Source organism: Alligator mississippiensis, chromosome 2, assembly GCF_030867095.1.
Source record: "Alligator mississippiensis isolate rAllMis1 chromosome 2, rAllMis1, whole genome shotgun sequence".
Taxonomy (NCBI): domain Eukaryota; kingdom Metazoa; phylum Chordata; order Crocodylia; family Alligatoridae; genus Alligator; species Alligator mississippiensis.
In genome coordinates this window covers 256,636,841-256,660,172 of record NC_081825.1, presented here as the reverse complement: position 1 = coordinate 256,660,172, position 23,332 = coordinate 256,636,841, and the positions used below count along the sequence as shown (strand labels likewise).

The window sequence follows — 23,332 nt, the reverse complement described above, 5'->3', positions numbered from 1 at the left end:
CATTGCCTGCTGGTCTCCCTTGGCCAGTTTATAGATGGCCATCAGATCCCCTCTCAGCCTTCTATGGTGAAGGCTGAACAGGTTCAGATCCTGTAGCCTATCCTCAAAGGACCTGCCCTGCTGCCCCGATCATGCGAGTAGCCCTCCTCTGGACCCTCTCAATGTTGTCCACATCCCTACTGAAGTGTGGCACCCAGAACTGGACGTAGTACTCCAAATGGAGCCTGACCAAGGTTACATAAGAGGGGGAGGATCACCTCATTGGACCTGCTCGTGATGCATCTGTGGATGCATGACAAGATGTGGTTAGCCTTTCTGACTGCATCCCCACATTGGCGGCCCATGTTCATCTTTGAGTCAATAATGACTCCAAGATCCTTTTCTGCCTCTGTGCTGGTGAGAGGGGAGCTCCCCAGCCTGTAGGTATGCTGCTGGTTCTTCCTCCCCAGGTGCAGTACCTTGCACTTGTCAGTGTTGAAACCCATCCTATTCTCATCCGCCCATCTCTGTAATCTGTCCAGATCTGATTGCAGCTTGTCCCTCCCCTCTAGCGTGCCCACCTCCCTCCACATCTTAGTGTCATCTGCGAATTTGAACAAGGTGCTATTCACCCCCTCGTCCAAGTTGCTGAGGAAGATGTTGAACAGAGCAGGCCTGAGGACCGAACCCTGCCTAACCCCACTGCCCACATCCCTCCAGGTCGAAAAAGACCCGTCCACCACCACTCTCTGGGTACGGCCCTCCAGCCAACTGGTGACCAATCTGACTGCGTAGGGATTGACACCATAGTCGCCTTAATTTTTTAATGAGAATGGGGTGAGAGACAGTGTCGAAGACTTTTCTAAAGTCCAGAAAGACTACTTCCACCACAACACCTACGTCCAAGGATTTAGTAACCTGATCATAGAAGGCCACCAGGTTGGTCTGACAGGACCTGCCTCTAATGAACCCATGTTGGTTGCCCCTAAGCATACACTCCCCTGCTGGTCCCTCGCAGATGTGCTCCTGGATAATTTTCTTGAAGAGCTTCCCCAGGACTAAGGTAAGACTAACAGGCCTATAGTCTCCTGGGTCCTCTCTCCTCCCTTTTTTGAAAATAGAGACCACATTGGCCCTCTTCCAGTCCACTGGCACCTCGCCAGAGCACTACGAGTGCTCATAAAGCTGTGCCAGGGGACCTGCAATGACCTCTGCTAATTCTCTCAGCACTCTGGGGTGGAGATTGTCAGGACCTGATGATTTGGATGTGTCCAGTCCCACCAGGAGGTCCCTGACTAGGTCCACTCAGATAAATTAAAGGAAGAGTCTTAAAAAACAACAAGAGATTCTTTAAGTAGATCTGAAGCAGTAAGCTAAGTCATGTGTGTTCAACTCTGACCCATGGGCCAAATGTGGCCCATGGAGCTGTGGCATCTGGCCTATGGGATTCCCCATGGGTTGGGAATTTGGTGGCTTGGGAGCAGTGGCAAATAATACTGCCACCCCTCCCCTGCTGCCAATTCCCAAGTCTGCAGCTGTGTCAAGACCAAGCCACAACCCCTTCTCTCCCAGTGCAGCTGAGTCTGGGCCAGGCCATTCCCCTACACCCTCAACACAGCTGGATTGGGCCCTGCCTCACTGCCCCAAATGTTGGATCAGGCTACCAGCTGGATCCAACCCACAGATGGACTGAGCACCATCCATACTGCCTGTGGGGGGGAGGAAGGTTTTGTACCACTGAGCTAGATCAGGGGTTTTCAACCCTTTTTTGGTTGGTGTACCCCCAGCAGCTAGAAGTGTGGAGTCCCCTGAGCAGTCAATGAGCGGGGGAAGGGTGGGGGTCCTTTGCAGCAAAAAGAAGCCACCGGCAACGGAACTGGAAGTGCTCCCTGCTTTTCTGCGCTGCTGCTGTGTACCCCCCGGGGGTTTCCTAAGTACCCCCAGGGGTATGCATACCCCCAGCTGACAACCCCTGAGCAAGATCATCAAGGGCTGAAGGGAACAACTAGGAAAGAGAACAACATTACTGAAAAGAAAAATGATTTTACAGAATAATAGAGGAGGGCTGAAAGGGACCTCCAGAGGTCATCTAGTCCAACCCCCTGCCTGAGACAGGATCATCTCTATGTAAACCATCCTATACAAGAGGGGTGGGCAATAATTTGGGCTGGAAGACCACTTAACAAGTTCTGGTGAGCTGCTGAGGGCCATGCATATGCACATGCACACACTCACATTCACACACACAACCTCCCTGCAGCTGGGCCAAGGCTGACACCAGAGCAGCAATGGGAGTGGGAGTGTGAGCCTGCCCAAGGCTGTGGTGTCTTATCTCAGCTCCTCTTTGCTCACTCCTTCCCCATGCTGCCCAGCTTGGCTCACAGCAGCAGGCAGAAACAGGGTTGAGCCACTGAACCAGGGACAGGGTCATGGTGTATACAGCCCCACAGAGCTGGGGGGGCAGGGAAGAGGGAAATGTTGCCTCTTGACCTCGCCATACGCTGTGCAGACCCTGGCTGGGGGGGGGTAGGGCATGGGGCTAGGGGGCTCAGTTTTCCCCCTCACTCATCCCCCTACCACACAGTGCCAGAATTCTAATATGGCCTGCTGAACTGCTCTTCATCTGATACCTCACCTTTGACCTTACTGCCATGGGTGACCCTACCAGGAGTACAAGAGTCCCAATGGAGTCTTATACTAACAGATGAAAAGCAATCCAACATCATAAAGACCTCAATGGTGAAGTAGGCAGATGAAGAAGGCATACTTCTCAATGGCTGCAAAGGTGGATAAAGGCTGCAGTGGAAGAGTAACCCCAGTCATCTTGGATCTCCTTGCCACTGGACACAGGTTACTCCTCTGCCAAGATCTGCACAGTTGCCGATGCGCAACAGCCTCCCTGCATAAAGTCACGCACAGGCTTCTCCCACTGGATCCAACATCTACCACGATACCAATCATACCCGAACTTCCCTCTCCATGAACTGCCACCTTGATAGAGTGGAGAAGCTTGTGTGTACTGATGACCCTTAGATCAACACTGTCAGAAGTCTTGTACTCCTGGTAGTGTTTAAACACATGTATTCATATTCAGAAAGGGGGATGAATATTCAAAGAGTAAAATTTGCCAATTACACAAAGTAATGTGGCACAGTTAGGGAATTCAGAACGGCCAAATAAATCAGGTAAATAATAAACACGATAGCAATGCTGACAAATGCCAGGTAACACACAGTATAGGAAAAAAATATACCTTACAAAGATCTAAATGAAGAAAAAGAGTGGACATCATTTTATATGGTGCAATGTAAACCTCTGGCTCAATGTGTAATTGTGGTCAAACAAATAGGAAATAGCACGATCTCATTTGGGATAACAGGGCCCCATCTCAAAAAGAAAACTATAGAACTAGAGGAGGTTCAGAGAAAGATGCTGAGACCTATGACCCTGCAACCTGAACCTGTCACACAAGGCCACTCTATATCTCTACACTCTACTTCTCCAGAATGCCATTTCCTACTTTAAACGTGTGTGCATGGTAGGATTCGGCTTTTCTCTGCCAAGAGGTCCAAAGATTGAGACCATGGAAAACCATCCAGGCCAGTTCTCAACCTATGATCTCAGTACCATTCAGGATATCTTCTGCTGGATGTTTCAGCTACTGGACCCATACAAAGGCCTTTGACATTCTTGCACTGCAAGGAAAGCAAAGGTCCAACAAATCATCAGGAGGAGTCATAGGAACATGGGTGTCTACAAAACCCTAATACTCCAAATAAAAGCAAAGGGTCACCAGCATGATGCCAGGGACCTCATACATGGCTACAAATGGACAAAGGATATTAAGCACCTCTAGAGGCTGGCCATGACACAGTTTCATGTTATTAGGAGCTGGAGTAGAGGATACCCATAACAAGCCTAATGTCTTTACCAGGCAGATCCCAGGCATTTGTCAGAGCGCTCCAAGCTAGAGATTGAGGCCCTCTGCCTACCTATATGCAATACAGCTCTCCTTCTTCAGGTTGCTTCTAACAGCAGAGAAACTATGTCAGGCTCATCATTCATCTAGATGCTGATGTTCCAATGGGAAACAGAAGGTCAGTGTAGTATAAGGGATTGCAGAGAGAAAGAAGGTGTCATTGCTGTGCATTAGCGAATGAAGAAGAGGTTTCAACTCTTCCCCACACCCTTCCTGATTATCTCATCCATGCCTTTTTTCCATTTTGCCTTTAAAATGCCAGATTTTCCACTGTTTTGCCATCTTTTACTGAGCTCTTTAGCATCTGTGGTACCTAGGGAGGAAAGACTGGGGTGTGCTCAAGAGAGAGAGAGACAGACAGAGAGAGAGAGAAGATTATGCAGGGACATTGAAGGTAGCAACATGCATCCAGGGTCTTCTATGGATGGAGTAGTCATTGCCAAGTAGCTACTGGCAGTGCAGGGGTGGGGGAAAGATTATTAGAGTATGTGCAGGTGCTGAAAATTTTTTTTTAATAAAAAAACCACACAAGGAAATTAACTTCCCCATAGCTTTGTTAATGAAGAGCTGAGGTTGCCCAGTGCTGCTTCATGCCCAACCAGAACGTGGAGATTGGCTTAATGTAAACCTCTGACACCCAAAAAGTACAAAATTCAGCTATGTGGCATTTCCACAACTCAACCTTAACTGTGTCCCTGTTGCATTTTAGGGCGTTTTTTTAAAATCACACCCACATCAGCACTCTATCCTACTCAGATGCTACAAAACTCTGTGAGCATACGGAACATGAGCATTTTGGAAGAAAGTGTAAGTCCCTGTATTTGCCAAGACAAAACCTGGTATTAGGTTAGGTGTAACAAACAGAAGCTACCCATCTATATCAGGCCTACACTCAAACATAGACTGCTTCACATAAGTTACCAAGACTCGCAAAAAGTTGCCACACCCTTATCTGCTTCAACCCTCTTCATTAACCACTGATGTAATGAGAACCCTGGCACACTAACCACGTTTCTCATTCTACCTTCCCAAAATTCCGCCCTGTCCTCGTCCACCATGCCTTGATGGAAAAGAACTAAACACCTAGGATGCTGCCCTCAGAATACCAGTGAACTCTGAGGTGCTCCCTCCACAGCACCCCGTTCCCAATACTCATTCTTTGGTCCATGGTCTCCACCCTCAGCTGGTCCCTCTTGGGCCTGCAGTCTTCACTTTTAACCAGTCTCTCTTGAGCCTGTAATCTCCACCTGACTCCAGTGAACTAAAATCACAGCATCTTCTCTAGGCACCTGCAATGGCTCTGCAGGCCTACTACATTCTGCAAACCAAAACACTGAACAGCAAACTCTACTCTTCCTTTCTAGCCACCCCATGCCATGCAGCTAATGCAAGCCAATGTGAAACAAAATAACTTATCTCTGTGCAGGCCTCTCTGCAGAGCTCCTTCCCCTTTCAGGGTCTGAACCAGAATTAATCTCTAGTCCTGGAGCTCTGGGTATATCCCCAGCCTGCCTTCACCCCTTCTGGTCACTAGTCTCCCCTTCCCTAACAGTTTCCCCTTTACTAATTAATGGGCTGATTGCTTTGGAGCCTGCCTCTCTAAACAGGCTTACACCTCTGCAGCTAGCCTCTCTGCAGCACTGTACTGTCTCTACTAGAGAAACTGGGTCCCTTGTTACAGACAGTTTAGGAATAGCAAATCCTGCATCTCTGCAGGACAACATATTTTGAAATGCCCTTCTAATCCTGTTCTTCTCCGGAATTTAGAATTAATGTTACATATGCCACCAACTGCTGACAAGCCTCACAGAAAGACAACAACCTTGGATGCCTATGACACAACTTACAGAAGCAAGCACTGAAATGAAGTATATCTGATCTGCACTCTATGTGCACATCTTCATTCACAATTACAACTTTGCCAGCTCTGCACAAGTAATCTTTCCACAATTCATTATAGCTGTACTTAACTCAGTAAAGATAACTGGACTACATACAGGCAAAATGAAAACATCCAAACAGCAGAAAAATCCTCTTAGCTGTTCCTCATGTCCAATTAGTATAGCATCCCATCACCTAGGAAAACACTGCAGCAGCTACTGCCAGTCCCAGAAGAACAGAGTTAAAGGCAGTGTGGCAGCAGTGGCATTCAGTAGCACAATGGGGGATGAACGGGGCAGCTGGTGGGTGGGTGTGCACATAAGGGGCACAAAAATGGCTGCCACTGCAGCTGTACCCGCTGAATGTGGCATCAAGATCTATGCCACAACAACCCGGCACTACCCTGTTTATCACAGCTGCCCCAGACAGCTGTTCTGTTACACTGCAGTGGCATTTACCTTAACACTGTAATTTCCTGGTTTCCAAGTTTCAGTTTTGTTACCTTAACTCTTCATTTCATGATTTTTCAGATACTTAACTCCAGCCATTTGCTACATTAAAAAATGGGAGGGAGATGGGGGAAAAGGGAGGGCAAAGTTTAATCTTCACCTAGCAGCCCAATGGACTAACATCATTAAGGCACACACAGCCAACAGTGCACAAGGGAATGCTGTGGCTAGCATCATGTTCAGCCACATTTGATTTACCAGCACAAACGACCAGACATCTACCTATTCCGAGCAAGGCTGAAGGAAGGTAACCCTTATCACAAATCCAGGGCAACCTACATTCTGCATCAATTACATTTTCAGGAGGTACTAAAGCAAACAGGCTAAGAGATTAAATTCTTATATTGCTGCATTATTTTAGATATATTCAGCCATAGTTTTAATATTTTGTTTTTAAGATGAAGAAAAAAATCTTGCATGTGATTCTGTTTACTGCAGCCAGTGCTAGAAAGTACAACTTCATACATATTATCTTTGGTACCCATATTATCTTTGGACCCATATAATCTTTGGTACTTCCATTCTGTGACCCAATTGGAGTGCTAACACCTTCAGGAGTGCCCTTGAGCCCCAAATCTCTTTCCACTGTTCTGCTTGACCACTGCGATCAGGCTAAAATGCCCCAAGCCAGCTTCTTAGTCCAGTCAACCCCAGGTGCACCTGTCACAATCCAGACCCTATCAGTCTGGCAGAAGAAAATTTGCCAGCTTAGAGATCACATATAATATAGATACCACACTCTTTCAAAGACAACACAAACTGTCAATTGCTCTGAACTTACACTCACCACAGACAATCAATCACTAAGTACTTCATATCAGTAAGGCATATGAAAAAGAAAAAAATATTACATAAAGAAAAATCATAAAAACAGTAACCACATGGTGAGACCAGAAGGTTTTTTCAAGGTCTCATAACAAATTAACTGAAATTAAAATTTGAAATTTACAACTGACAAAGGAAATATTCTCTCAGATAGTGACTTCCACAGCACGGTTACACATTGACACAGGAAGCTGTTTTAAGGATAACAATTTACCAAGTGTTATCATAATACCCAGAGTTATCTCAAGATGAACTTGATTTTGAGACAAAGAGGTGAGAAAATAAATCTTAAAAGATAGATTATAATCTTACCCCTGTGCTTTCTCTTAAAATGTAGTTTCTGCCTCTGACCTGTGTCAGTTTTCTGCAGCTGGTTGTCAGCTTGCACTAACCAACTTCTGCCAGATGAGGGACTAAACACCTAGGGATCCTTAGATAAAACATACTCTCATTGCAACTCTTTGCTATCCAACCTTATCTGCTCCTATACATCCTTCTATTCAATTCTCAGGAAGCATATACAAATTATGCAGGTAACTTCCTCCCCCAGATACGCATCTGTTTGACAGATCAGGTGTTATTCCTGATCCAATTATTTAAATCTATTCAGATTTATTGACCACTATCCTTAATTATTAATTATTCCAGAAAGACATAGTCTCTCATTTATTCTATTCAAGGATGGTAAAGACCCTATGACCAGACATTCTGAAGCCAACAGCTTCTCTTTTTGACATGTAAACCACCCTTTTTTTGGCATGGCTTACTACTGACACCTTCTTGGCTGAACAATATGCCATCTTAAATGCAAATTCTCACAATAACACTGTCTGGATAGGAACAGTTAATCTAACAAATATCTTACTGCCTACTGCAAATTAAAACGTGATAAAGTGACAAAATTACAATTAGACCCCAAAACATACTTCATACAAACTTAAAATTAATAAAACTAACGACAGATTAACATTAGCTACAAACAGAAAACAAACACTACATTAGTAAATCTAATTTGGGAATATATCTATTTGTGACACCCCACAAACCCCAAAACCACATGTATTTGTGACATTTCCCTTACTGACCTGAAATCTCAAAGAGTTAACAAAACGAAAAACATGCAACTATTTTCTATGTCGCCTTATAAAACAGAAGCTGGGATCTATGCAATGAACTGTAATAGCACGTGGAAAAAGCTGAGGCCACTTTTTAACCTTGGTCCTCTCATTCATTCTGAAATCAGATATCTTCTGTATTTCATTAACAAATGTTATCTTCTGATTTTGAGAAAGATTATCCTGCCTTAAAGAAGGGGTTAGATTAGAAAGCCTCCTAAGGTTCCTTCCAACCCTGTTTTTCTGATTTCCACTGCCACTCTCAGACAAAAGGCAGGTCTTATTCTAAGGCAAGGCTGTCATACTCACTTGGGGCCCCAGGCCAGATCCAGGCCACGGTTCTTCTCGTGGGCCAGATCCAACCCAGAGCATGAAGGCTATCATAGCAGTCACTGTGGCAACAGCGGTGGCATGGACAGGGGCCACACAGAGTCTGGTGTGGGCAAGAGCAGGACAGTGCAGGGCCCAGCAGGAGTAGGAGTGGTGTAGGGTCCAGTGACAGCAGTGGTGGGACGCAGGGTCCCATGGCAGCTGAAGCACAGGTCCTAGTAGGGGCAGGAGCATAAGTGGAGCCTGGTGGTGTGGTGAGTTAAGCTCACCAACAGCCATGCCCAACAGCCAAAGGGCCCAACTTTGAGTGCCCTTCAATAGCCCAGTGTGCCAGATTTAATTTTGGTTAGCTTCTATTACAAAGATAGAAATTATTTTTTGTTACACAGCTTTGGTGTATAAGATGCACTGTCAGCATCCTAGAGTAGAAAAAAACGACACATTAGAGATGAAGAGGGATCTGGATTTTCCATTCGCATGGAAAAAATGGAGGAAAAAAAGCAGATTTCCCCCTTTACCCAAGAAAAACATGGATTTCTCATTTTAACAGAGAAACATGCAGATTTTGCACTTTTGCAAAGAACTCTCTGCAGACTGGCAGAGTTCCTGCAAGGGGCTGGGGGGAACAGAGGGGCAGTCAGGGAAAGAGTGCCATGTCCATGTATGTGTGCATGGCCACCAGGTAGCCTGGAGAGCAGCTCCTGCAAGTAAGTTGGGGGGGGAGGGGGGGGGGAAGGATTGAGTTCCCCATAGGGAGGGAGGACTGAGTTGGGCAGGGCTGGGGCTCGAGCTGCTGTCCAGCCAGGCAATGTGTGGGGCTTGGGGCCTGGGACTGGAACGTGTAGGGAGTAGGATGGGGCTGCAGATGGCTTGTTGGGGGGGGGGGGGGCGGTGCTCCCCACTGCTGTGTGCACTCCCAGGGGGAAGCAGGGGAACCTGTGCCCCCCAGATCTGTGCTCAGAATGGAGGCAGGCTGCCAGCTGCGAACTTGGGCTCCTTCCCATGATGCCCTCCCCTGGGGCCTCCGCAGCCCAGCAAGCAGGTCCCTGCGCGGCAAGGCACAGCGGGGCCAGGCAGGGAAGCTCATTGCTGCTGCAGGCTCTGTGCTGCACTTGCAATGCACCCCATGCCTGCACCACAGCAGAAGGGGCAGCAGCATGGGGCTGTGACCCTCACTGCTATGGGGCAGGTAGGGGACACGTTACCAGGGGAGTGTGGAGCTTTCAGTGACAATGAGCTTTCCTGCCCAGCCCCACTCTGCCCTGCTGTGCTGGGTCCAGCCCACTAGGCTGCGGAGACCCCAGGGGAAGGAAGCAGGGTGGGGAGTCTTAGCTTGCAGTGGGCAGCCTGCACCCGTCCCCACCCCCACCCCATGCACAGATCTGGGGGGCACGGGTGCCTCTGCCCCTGCCCAGGAGTGCACACAGCAGCAGGGAGCCAGGCCCACCTCTGCCTGAGACTGCAGCAGGCAACCTGCACCCAGCCCCCCACCTCCACAGGCTCCGCTCTGGCCATGCTGCCTGTGGGGGCAGGAAAGGGCGAGACGCAGAGCTCTGTGCTCTGCTCTGCTGCAGCAGCCGCTGCCACCTCCCACAGGTGGCAGCTGTGGCTCCAGGTGCTGCTGCGGGGGGCAGGGGGCTATGGACATGGGTTCCTGGCCCTGTAGTCCTGGCAGCTGGGGGGACCCTCCGGCAGGGCAGGGGGTCTGTGGCTTGGGAGTAAGGGGCCTGGACCTACATTCTGTGAGCAAAAGGGGCAAGGGAAGCTCTGATTTTCCACGATAAAAACCCCAAAAATCAAATACCAAAATGTATAGGTATTTAGAATTAATTTTATTATAGTGATTGATGCACTGGTGGGCTTCCAAACTGCTTTAAAGTTATAAATGTATCAATAAAACATTGTGTTCAACTGATTACCCCCCATATATTAGTGATGTTTCATTTTAATTGCGGATTCTGGGGTTTTTAATCAGAGAATTCGATTTTTTTTTTAATCGGAGAAAACCAGGATCCCTGGAGATGACTTGGAGAAGCTGGATGTTTGCAAGTCAGCAGAGCTGAATAAGATGTATCCTAGAGTACTTAGGGAACTGTCTGAGGTTACTGCAGAGCCACTGACTCTGAACTTGTTGGGTGAGGTCCCAGACAAACGGAAAAGAGGAAATACAGGGCCCATCTTCAGGAAGGGAAGAGGCAGATCTGATCAATTTAACATTGGTCAGCCTGACCTCAGTGCCTGAAAAGGTCATGTAACATGTCAACAAGGAATTTATTTCCTAAAAAACCTTGGGGAGAACAAAGAGATCAGGAACAGCAAGCATTGATTTCATGCCTGACCTACGTGTTTTGCTTTTAGGGCATGCCGATTTCCTTGTATGGGCTTTGAGAGAAGAGAGAAGAGCAAGGGATGTGATAAAGCTTGACTTTAGCAAGACTTTTGACACTGTTTTCCATGGCACTAGTTACAGGCAACCCCCGCTTAGCGCTCTTAATTGGTTCCTGAATAACTAAGCACTAAGCAAAACCCATTTGCCCATAGGAATGAATGTAAATATAAGTAACTGGTTACTGCTGCTTCTATCCTTGGTCCAGTACTGTTTAATCTCTTGTTTAATCACTTGGACAACAAGATTGAGTGCACACTTAGCAGATTTACAGATTATTCAGGGTGAAGACACAGGGTATGATGAGGATTCAGGGCGATCTTTATAACCTCGAAAAATTGACCAAAATTAAGCAAATAAAATTCAATAAGAACAAGTGGAAAATCCTGCACTTAGGATGTAACAACCACATGCATGAACTGACTGGAGAATGACTGGCTAGGCTGCAGTACCACAGAAAAAGACCTGGGTTGTTTTAATTAAAAAAAACATATCTGACTTGCTGAAAAATATGGTAGTTCTTTTAACTTTCTCCAATATATTTTCAATAATCAAAACAGATTGAGAAAAAGTTCCCACAGTAAATCTCCTTTTACTGCGTTCCTGAAACAGCCTGAATATTTGCAGCTTACTACTTTCTGGTCATCAACCCCATCCTGTATTTCTTTTTACAACTTACAAATACATCAGCGGAGAGCATCAGGGGCTAGGCAAATAAATATCCACCAAAGCACCCCAGGGGAAAACCAGGAACAACGGTCATAAACTCCTAGAAGGTTTCAGACTGGATATAAAGAAAAACGTCTTCATGATTCATGTGACCGGACTCTGGAATAGACTCCTAGTGGGGGTGGTGTAGGCACCTACCCTGGAGATTTTCAAAAGGAGACTAGACACACACCTTGCTGGGGTTATTTGACCCCAGTAGTCTCTCCTGTCCAGAGCAGGGGGGCTGGACCCGATGATCTCACGAGGTCCCTTCCAGCCCTAAACTTCTGTGAATCTGTTATTTTCTCATGTTCTCTGCCATAGAAGCACACACCAGAAATCAGAATCTATTTTAGTCCTAGCTCTAACTTGCAACAGATGTTCTCCCTACCACACACTGCAAGTCTTAAAGTCCAGGTATACTGTTTTCTCAAAATACTTCTTTAGAATGCCAGTTCAATGTGATTTACAATGATACATTAATTTTCTTGGATATATGAATACCTAGTCATGGAAAACGATTTTCTTTTTCCATTGGAGGGTGAGAGATTATTTGTAACAGACTCTAAACAAGCCATATATATGCTAATTTTCTTCCCTAATCAGAGTTACAGCAGGTTTTTTGGTAGGAAGAAAGTACTTAAGAGCTGATAATGCAAAAACCATTTCTCTCCCAAGGGACAGAATATAAATATAATTTGAAATGCTGTGAGTCTAATTATTTAAAGCTCAAAGCATCTGTATAACTGTTTAATGGTGACAATTATTTAAAAGAAACACCCACACACAAAATAAAAAAAAACCAACAATTTTCTCAATTGAAAAAATATAAGAGAAAACTGTTGATTTCATACAATTGATTTGTTTTTAATTTGAGCTACACCTACTGCCCAGAATGCGACTGGCTGCGAACAGAAAAATGGAAGCCCCCCTCTTTGGACTTATTTCTTAAATATGCCTTCTGTTACGCAGACCAAGATTTCAACCTCCTGAACTAGCTTCCTTTCTAAAAAGTCCCAACTGTCTAGAGTCACACAGTTTACTAACCATCATGAAATTCAGAGGATACTTACACTCATTGTCTGCTCTGGATACCACAAAAACAAAAAAGTCCCAAATTTATTTTAGACAACTCACCAAGACACCCTCACAATATACCACCATTCATTCTACTACTTCCTGTTTCCAGACATGCTAGACAATTTAATTGATCCTTACTTTTCTTAAGAGAGAAAAAGAGAGGGAACACTGTGTTTATTTTTTTCTTAGATCTATTAACAGGATTTTCATACTTTCCATCTGTAACTACTTCACAGGTCCAGTTTCAGGTGCATTAATAAATGTATGACATTCATTATGGATGTTTTGATTTTCTCTGTATCTAAGAAAAATGCTATTACAATGCAAGGATTTGCTTTTTAAGTTTTCTGGGGTTGTATGTCCCTGATTCCTTGGAGAAAACATTCACATCACATGGGAGAGAAACTCATTCCCATACTTTTTTTTCCAAATGCTGGAGATTATGAATTGTGCAGTTTTGAAAATTCCCCCTCTACATGTCCTAGGAATACAAAAAGCAGGGTTTTGGTGCAGAGTTTTCAATACAGGATTTCCAACAAGGTGTCCAGCAGGATGGTTGATCAGAGAATTTCAATTAGTACATAATTCACAGTATTTAGTGGGTAAAATTTAGGGGCAGCTTAAAATAAAACGCACACTAATCCTTTCTCCCCCTAGTAGGTTGCCTGGGCTTTGTAGCCAAGTCAGCTCATGCACAGACAATGTTTTGATGCTTCCAGTTCAAATCCCAAGTGTTCAGTTACCCAGTGCTCCTCCTCTTGGATTTCCCTTTCCCTCTCATAATACTAACCCCATCCCACGTACTGGATGAATCTGAATTTTTCCAGCCAGCAGACATTACATTGGACTCAAACAAAGCTTCATAAAATTAACATATTAACAGGTTAAGGAATGAGATAAAGCCATTACTTTTACCAGGAACTATAATGAGGGACACAAGAAAATAGGAACTGTTATGTCTACAGTATGCATTCAAGCTTGCTCCCTTGTTCATCTTTTCTATAAGAGCAACAGCACCCACTGGATAATTAAAGTCACCACTACATTTTCTTTAAAGATAATGTTGATAACCAAGATCAACAAAGTCAGCTCAGTCAGATCAGCCTGAATATCTAGAGCTAGGGTAGATTTTGTGGAGAACTTGTAAGATGTTTTGAACAATGGCTGTAGAGCAATGGGTGTCTTGTATGGCTTTTCTGTATGAAGCTAGGGAAGAAACAGTAAGAAAGGTAAATGTGAAACTTGCATAACTAAGCTCCTGTTGCTGCGGCCCAGTGCTCAATAACATAAGAGGTCTAAAGTTTGAAACACAGGAAGTTTTCATGCCCACTTTTAGGTTCCAAGAAGCAGACAGCAGAGTGCTGGTATTTCACATGGGCTGTTGGCACAGTGTGCCGACTTCTCTCCAGAGCAATGCTCCTGACAGAATCCGGATCTCCCTCCCACATTCCAGGTAGGGAACCAGGACATGACACTGACCCTCACACCTTGTCTATGCTGAGAAGGCACACAGGTGAGAAGCAGGAATAAAATAGTAAAAAGGCATTCTACTCCTACAGAAACGTGCCCTATTAATACACTCCAGTCCAGGCATTCAAATTGCTTCCACATCTGTAGGAGACCTAGACAACTGAAGATACTATGCTCCCTGAAGATTATTAGAGCTGTCTGTTACAGGGGCTCGAAATGAACTGGGCCACCAGCTGCAGTAAAACCTGACACTCTCAAAATGCTTTGAGCTCATCAGAATGAAATACAGAAAACAAAGTCTGAGATATGACACTGGCTCCATCTAGAGGCTTCTGGAGACCTTTCAGCCTCATTAAGTGTCCATCTTTCTCAACCAACACGGTAAACACCAAACAAGTAAGGACTGGCAAAGCAAGGTAAAAAATAGAATAACAAGAGTATTCGCATTTCATGTTGGATATCTTTTATAATTTCTAGCAATTATTTTCTGTCAAATAAGTCTGCAATGGACCCTATTAAACAAAATCTATTAATACAGCAGATAAATATTGAGATGAGGGAGGCCTTAGGGCAGGAGTGGGAAAAATACACCCCACAGGCTGGATTCAACCTGCTAAGGGACTCTATCCAGCACACAGTGGGACCTGCAGCCCCACCTGGCCCAGGCGTGAGGGGCAACCCAAGGCTGTGATGTGTGTGGCTGGTGGGCAGCAGGGCAGGGGTGGCACAGAAGCCAGACTCAGCTTCCCCACAGCCTCGGCAGCAGCAACTCCTTCCAGCTGCCACTGTCAGTATTGCCACCAGACCTGGCCCCACTGCCTAGGTATCCCAGCCTGTCTGTCCTGCACTCACCACCAGAGGCACTGGATGGAGGGGACAGATGGGCAGGGTCTCCATGACAACCAGCCCAGGACCCCCGTGGGCAGGGTACACTTGACTGGGTGGATGGAACGGGGCTGCAAGTGGGTGGGGAATGGCATCTGGGAGCAGAACAGGCAGGCAGGCAGGGTCAGGGCCAAGATTGTGGGGCAGTGACAGCACAGGGTCAGGGCCCAGGGCAGAGCTGCAATCTTCTCCCCGCACATCCTTGCAACAATAAAGAGGCATTGATACCCCTCCATGGGCAGGAGATGCACAGGGAGCGGATTGCAGCTCTATCCCAGGCCCCGGTGCCACACTGTCACCACCCCACAATCCTGGCCCTGGCTGTCTGTACATTTTGCTTCCAGATGCTGCTCCCAGGCCCCCCTACGGCCACACCCCATCCACCCAGCTGAGCGTGCCCTGTCCGCAGGGGTCCCAGATCAGTCTCCATGGAGACCCCGCCCACCCGCTCTACCCAGCACTCCTAGTGGTGGGTATGGGATGGACAGGCCCAAGCTGGAAAGGATCAATTGTTCCCCTGCTGTGGCACTCCCTCCCAACAGCTCACCAAACCTCCTTAAGTCCAAACCTCCATCCCAAATAATTGCTCAGCCCTGGTTTAGGGGATTTCTTTTGAAGTTTTATATGCATTTCCAAATGTTGCTTCCAGTTTTGACAGTCCATAGATTCTAGGGTCAGAAGCAACCTCAGTGGGCCATCTAGTCCAGGCCCCTACCCCTGGCAGGCAAGAAAAGGGGCACCAAACCTGGGATCATGTGATCCCAACCAGGTGCCTGTCCAGTCTCCTCTTGAAGACCCCCAAGGATGGGGGGAGCACCACCTCCCTTGGAAGCCCATTCCAGATCCTGGCAACCCTGACCGTAAAAAACTTTTCTAATGTTCAGTCTAAACCTACTCTCTACTAGCTTATGGTCATTGTTCCTTGTTATTCCAGGGGATGCCCTGGTAAACAGATCATTGCCTACTTTGTGCTGCTCTCCCCTTATGAATTTGTATGCCGCCACGAGGTCCCCTCTCAGCCTTCTCTTGGAGAGGCTGAAGAGGTTAAGGTCCCTTAGCCTTTCCTCATAGGGCCTTCCCTGCAGGACTCCAATCAGATGAGTAGCTCTTCTTTGGACCCTCTCCAGGTTGTCCACATCCTGTTTGAACTGCGGCATCCAGAACTGGCCACAGTACTCCAGCTGCAGCCTTACCAGTGCCACATATAGAAGGAGAATCACCTCCCTGGACCTGTTTGTGAAGCACCTACGGAGGCACGACAAGGTGTGATGAACTGCTTCATCACATTGACAACTCATGTTCATCCTGGAGTCAACAGTGACTCCAAGATCTCTTTCTGCCTCAGTGGTGCTGAGAAGGTCGCCCCCCAGCCGATAGGTACAATGGCACTTCACTACTGAAATGCTAAGCATTCTATATGTAATAAATAGGTTTCCAAAATGAAACCCTACTAAATCCCTAATAAAATCAATTTTACTGAAAGTGCAACATGGGTTTTGTGGTAGCTTGAAATCTTGAATAGATTTAACTATAAAACAGTCAAGATTTCTAGTGTTCACATCATTTAAAAAAAGTCTTTAATTTAAAATTGTGTAAATAATTTACTGTTGGTTTAAAACTACTGAAAAGTAACCATTTTGGACTCTCCCATTAATGAAGCTGAAAGCACTAGGAACTTACCTGGGGAGTTGTCTTTTTGAATATATCGTTCCCCTGCATCACATTCTTCATTATTTTTTTCTTGAGAATATTATATTCCTTTTTACTTAGCTCAATAGTTTCTAAGACCTGGTTACAAACTGGACACCCCCAACTGTAATAGAAAGTAAATTAGGAATAATAAAACATGTATTTGAACAAGAACAGTAAAAGCTATGTTCAATTTCACTTCCAGGTATTCAGGGATGTATGTTTACACCCTTCTATTAAAAACCATCATTGAAAAATAAGTTGTGCCCTCCTTAGGCAAGAATCAAACCCTGCTACAATCAATGAAAATAGATTTTAAGATAACAAGTTCTGAATCATACTCTTTAAGTCTTGACTATTTAAGCCTAGAAGGCTCAAATTTTGTGCTACAGTCCCTATTAGTAAAGAGAAAGGATGAATAGTCCAATGGTTCTGGTACTAACATGGGGCTTGAAAGTTTACTGTTCTACAAGTTTTCTGGGGAAGTAATTTAGTCTCTGTCTCAGTTCCCCACCATCAAAACAGACACTAGTACTTTAAAGACAATGAGCTGCTCATATACTATAGAGAGCGAGCCCCACACACATAAACTGACAAAACTAAACAGTCTACTAAGTAAACAAATATTTGAGACATCTCAGATTCTGCTATTCTCAGAGTTTGCATTTATCAATGCATGGGCTTCACTCATTCACACTGATGAAAATCCAGAGTAAATACACTGTTTTTCATGGAGTTATTTTGGATTTACACAACTACACACTAGAGCAGAATTAAGCCCACTGTCTGTTACCCGACAACAATACTGTGGTTCTGTGTATATGCCTTACTAATCTGTTTGTGCATGCTAATAAAGACAAATTTTGAAAGGGTTGAGAGCATTCCTTTCTAAATGAAAATCTCCCCCTCATTTTTATACTTCAGCCTCTTTCTTGCCATTCTAGGTACAGATATTTTTCCCTCTCTACAATTTATATGCCAACATTTCTGTTTAGCTTCCATTTTGTTCTGGCAATTAATGTCACTCAAACATGTAAAGTAGACTATTTGCAGGCATAATTGGAGTACTTTGGGATAAGGCTATCCAAGTAACATGAATTATTGCTTAAAAGGAAAATTGAGATTTTAGTAACTGTTATCTGCTAAAATGCTTTTTAAAAGCATCTGCATTTTGAGAAGCAAGACTAAATTATTCATAATTCAACAGGAACAAGTCTTATCCTTCTACTAAATCCTCCCAATATGCTTTTATTTTTAATGTTTTGAAGTCATTGTCTTTTAGTTCAAATCATATTCCAACAAGGAAAGCACCATAACACAGTCAGGTGTTATTGAAAGCCTGAAGTGTTCTGAAGGCATCTGACTATGTTTGCCTAAATTAACAAACAAGAGTCCAGCTAACAAGTCACCAGCTTTCTTCTGCTAGTTAAAAGGACTAAATAAATTGTCTGAGCTGTCTCAAGGAGAGGAGATGGAGAAGAACAAGTACCACAGGGACAAGGTTCCAATCCTAGACAAAGAAAAGAACTGTGATAGTCCTAATAGTAAGGCAAAGAAGGACAATACAATTATGGTGCTATGTCCCAGAGTTACCACTACCCCATGAAGAGCCAGGGCATCTTTAAAAAACAGCCATATCCAGAGGCAGAAAACCACTCAGAAAAAAAGGAGAGTCAGGAAAGGGTAATTTACTGACTCCCATACACTTTTTTAGCTTCTCCGCAGCCTCTGATACTTCACTCGCACTCTCCTCTCTCCCTGCCCATTCTCAAAATGGCATCTAACAACTCAGATATGGGTATAAAGAAATACTGTTTTAGTAGCTAGTTCATTTTAAAGGGCATACACTGGCAATGCTAAGTTAAAAAAAAAAAAAAAAATCAACAAAAGAAATTGGAACCAACTGATTACAATATTGTCCAAGCAGTTCTCATATTGGTATCTCTGCACTACGAGACTGAGTTGACCTTGCCAGAGAGTTCCTGGAATGTAGCCTTCATCCAAAAGTTCTGCAGACACTGCCAACTGATTCCATCGCTTGGTACCATGTTGTGAGCTCAGACACACCATGGCAGGAAGCATAATTTGGGATAGCAGACCAGATTCCAATCGTGCCCCACTTGCCAGTGCAGGGGGTGCCCACACATCCATAGCTAGGCCCAACCATCAGCTGACTGTCAGCCCAGGCTAGGGATTGTACCAAAATAAAATAAATAATGAACCCTTCTCAACACACTACAAATTGCAGTCTAGCTCAGCAGCATGTCTTCTCAACAGCAATACTAGGATGATATCCCACAAGATCATCCTTATCCTCACTGCCCCCGTGTCTTCTTTCCCCAGGAGTTTTGGAGGTTGTAATGCCATTAAAGGCTTGTGAATGTATCAGAAATTCTTAATGGTCAAAACTTCACTTAAGTAGGAAATTAGAAATAAAATAAATAAATAAGAAAAGAAAAATTATACTTTTTCTTGTTTTAGGGCAGAAAAGCTCCAGGCAAAAAAACCCAAACATACAACCAAACAAAATCAAATGTAATACTTTTTTAAACAAAATGGTACATTTACCCATTTTCCATGCTGGTCAAGCGTCCTGTCCATTTCTCTCCTGGAATACTAAAAAAAAGAAAAGAACTTAGAAAATATTAGCTTTTTATTTAATTATATTTGAATTACAACCAAAGATCTGTGTATAGAAATAAAATATTTAACCATTCATACTATAGAAGAGTGGTGCTCAACCTTTTGACCCCACAGGCCAGATAAGTGGGGTGGGGCCAGTCTGTGGGCTGAAATGAGCCCTGTGTGCCAGGATTGGGCCCTGCGGCCCAGCACTACCCCCTGCCCCGCACACCAGGATCATTTGCCAGGGGCATGGCACTGTCCCCTCGCACTGCTGGAAGCTAGGATTGAATCCCAATGAGCTGGCACAGACACCCTCCTCAGCCCCTGTGCATTGAGATTGGTCTCTGGGAGCCCCGCACCACCTCTTCCCACCCTTATGTGCCAGGATTGGTCCTTCAGGGCCTGGCACCACCCCTTCCATTGGGATTGGTCTCTGCAGGCCTAGTACCATACCTTCCGGTCCCATCATGTCAGGAATGGGTCCTGGCACCGCCCCCTCTTGGGCCCCCCCACATCAAGATTAGACCCTGGAGCCCAATACTGCCCCCACCCAGCCCTTCAAGCTGGGATCAAGTGCCCAATCCAGTTCACAGGACCTGTGGTTCCCCAGGGGTCTGAAATTAGGTGGTAGGGAAGTACTGCTGCTGTTATCCCACTGCCAAATTTCTAGGGCCATGGGTAGCCTCCTGGGCCAGATGACACGGGCCCACAGTAGGGATGTGAAAGGTTAAATGTTTGAATGATAAGTATATGAACATGAGCCATCAATGTGATTGTAACAGGGAACCCTAATCCTGTTACTAAGAGACAGGGCGGCCCCTTTAAGTCCAGAACCTTCCAGTCACAGCCGGCTGGTCAAGTAGGGGTTAAGGCTCAAGCCCTGCCAGCCGGTCAGGTGACAGGAAGAGGAGGACCAAGACCTGACATATGGCGAGTGGAGAAGGACAGAGGGGCAGCAGAGAGGCGGATTCCCAATGACTATGGTGCTGCGCCTGCAGTCTCGGTCAGAAGAATACACCATGCCTGGAGCCATCCTCACTATCATCTAAAGGCTATAGAAGAGGAGAAAAGACAGGCCTAAGTTGCACCCTCCCAAGGCTGGCTAATGTGGGGGGACTACCTGTGGCGGGGTAACTCCCAGCAAATCCCACATAGTGCACCCTTGGGGAAAAGGTGAGTAGGAGGCACCTGAAAACCTCTGCCTCCTGTTCCTGAGTTGCTGGGTGAATGAAGAAAGGCCGAGAGAAGCCCAGGATGGATGTGATACCCGAAAATGTGAAGACCCACTCGGGTGAGTGAGGGTCTTAAGCAGGGAGGTGTGTCGCAGAGCATTTAGGTGCCTGGCTCCTATAAACAGTGGAAACTGCTAGGGGAAGAGCCCTAGCAGTAAGTGGGGAGCCCCAGCTGCTGATTACCAGGGCACCCAGAGTGAGCTAGTGGCCCACACCTGCCAGTGGTCAGCCGACTGGAAAGGGCAGGGCCTGGCTCACATAAATCCCAGGCCTGAGGCCAAGATGGCAGTTCCCTGCCAGCAACCAAGGGGGAAGGAGCTCTCCCAGAGCAACCAAAACGGAGAGGCCTGACTGCAGGAGCAGTTTCTAACACTGTTGATGGATGGAGTATTCCCCAGTATGGTCTGAATGATGTTATAGCTGGGCGGCTTGGACTTACGTTATAGCCCAGGGGCTTGTGTTTTGTTTGCTGTTTAAGACTGGTGGCTTGGGTGAGGCTATTAGGGGATGGAGGAGGCCTCATAGGGGACCCACGGCAGCATAGGGAACCCTGGTGCCAGAGAGGGCACAGCATTTGGGGCTGCATCGACCCGGGCACCAGGGAAGGCGCAGGGCGAGACAGGGCTGCGGAGGGCCCAGGGAGCCAAATTATAATAAGGCCTAGACTGAACAACGTTGATTCCATCTGCGAGGCTTGGGCTGCGGTGTAGGGGAGGAATGGAGCCGCAGATAGCGTCCCCTGGCATCGGGGCAGGAAATGGGCAGCCTCCCACTTAATTACATCTATCAATCAATTAACAACAAGGCATGGCAAGAGAGAAGGCAGGCAGTTGGCTCATAACAGGTGGGTGGGGCCACCAGTAGGCAGACCCTAAGGAGGCACCCCTGTTACAGTGATGTTGCAGCTAGTAAAGAGAGCAAAACGCTAGCTTGCATCCATAGATGCTTCTCAAGCAAATCCCAGGATGTCATTCTCCCATTGTACTTGGCCTTGGTGAGGCCACAACTGGAGTACTATGTCCAGTTTTGGGCTCCACAATTAAAAAAGGATGTGGAGAAGCTTGAGAGAGTCCAGAGGAGAGCCACGTGTGTGATCAGAGGTCAGGAAAACAAACCTTATGATGAGAGGCTGAGAGCTATGGGACTCTTCAGCCTGGAAAAGCACCAGGCTCAGGCATGATCTGGTGGCTGCCTATAAGTTTATAAGGGATGCTCATCAGGATCTGGGGGAACATCTGTTCACCAGAGCACCCCAAGGGATGACAAGATCAAACAGTCACGAACTCCTCCATGACCTTTTCAGGCTGGGCATAAGGAAGAACTTCTTTACTGTCCAAGCCCCCAAGGTCTGTAATAGACTGCGGCTGGAGGTGGTTCAAGCACCTACTTTGAACGCCTTCAAGAGACATTTGGATGTTTATCTTGCTGGGATCCTATGACCCTTGCTGACTTCCTGCCCCTGGGGCAGAGGGCTGGACTTGGAGATCTTCTGAGGTCCCTTCCAGCCCTAGTGTCTATGAAACCTATATTTATACTAGTAACGCATCAACTGGTTAATATTTAGCATGGGGCACAGTACAGTGGGGAAGGAAAGCAGCGTAGTGCCTCAGAAACAAGAAGGTGTCAGGGCAGGCAGGAGGGAGGAGCAAGGAGGGACTAGTACCCATAGCCATAGGGCTAGAGATACAAATAGCAGGTTGTTTAATGACTGGTCAATTAAGCAATTAGCTGCTCCTTCACAGGTGCCAGGAAGCTGGCTGGAGAGAGATAACATGTTACTTAAAAGTTTAAATCAGCTGGGAAAGCGCTTAACCTGCTCCTACTGCACATGGGCTGTGCTTTTGGGGGGGAGGGGAAGCTTGCTGCCACTTCCTCCTGCCCCTGTCAAAGATACTGGGGAGCAGATCCCAGCAGCAGTTGTGCTCAAGTGGTCTGTGTGTAGTCCCTAGCAGGGCAGGGTAGATTCTGGCCCGGGGCTCTGCACCCTCAGGCCAGGACTAGGTATGTATTATCGGTTAACTGTTTAACCGGTATAATTAGAGGATAATAAACAGATAATTTTTAAACAATATTTACATCCCCAGCACAGGCCAGGGGTTGAGCACCCCTGCTATAGAGAATATTTCATAAGTCACACCTTGTGATGTGATATTCCAACTACTGTTGTTCAAAGAATCAGTACTGAACAATATACACAGTGCTCTTGACAGTTAAGCCACCTCTATATTAAAGTTTGGCTTGACCAGGAAGCATGTACACTAGCAATTTTGAAGCTGCTGACTTCAGCAAGGTACTTAAGAAATTGGGAATACTGAAGTCCTTGTAACTGGCACTACCAAAGTTCAATAGTTGTGAGGTCAACATCAGATGTGGAGGTAAAGAAAGAGGGAGAAGAAAGCAAAATATAATGAAATTGGATTGGCACTAGATACAGAAATGGGTGAGAGCTTTGTTCTACACCTATGAAATAAAGAGCCAAATTCCTTTTGGTTTGATGCAAAACAACGATGCCCAACCTTATCCTGTGGGATAGATGAGTGGCACAGGGTCAGTCCACAGACCAGATCCAATCTGCAGGCCCAATCCAGAGCATGGGACTAGCCCAGCCAAGGCCCAACACAGTGTAGATGGCCAACCTA

At 45.9% G+C, this 23,332-nt stretch overlaps 1 protein-coding gene across 10 annotated transcripts in view; it reads right to left on the bottom strand.

The window, feature by feature from the left end:
* PRORP (protein only RNase P catalytic subunit) overlaps positions 1-23,332 on the bottom strand; it is an 88,486-nt gene that overhangs the window by 61,708 nt on the left and 3,446 nt on the right. For all 10 annotated transcript variants that reach the window (XM_059723050.1, XM_059723055.1, XM_059723052.1 and 7 more), the window contains exons 3-4: positions 19,405-19,452; positions 16,828-16,960 (exon numbers count right to left, since the gene is read on the bottom strand). In XM_059723050.1, coding sequence (XP_059579033.1) covers positions 16,828-16,960; positions 19,405-19,452 — 181 coding nt within the window. The remainder of the gene's footprint in view (positions 1-16,827; positions 16,961-19,404; positions 19,453-23,332) is intronic.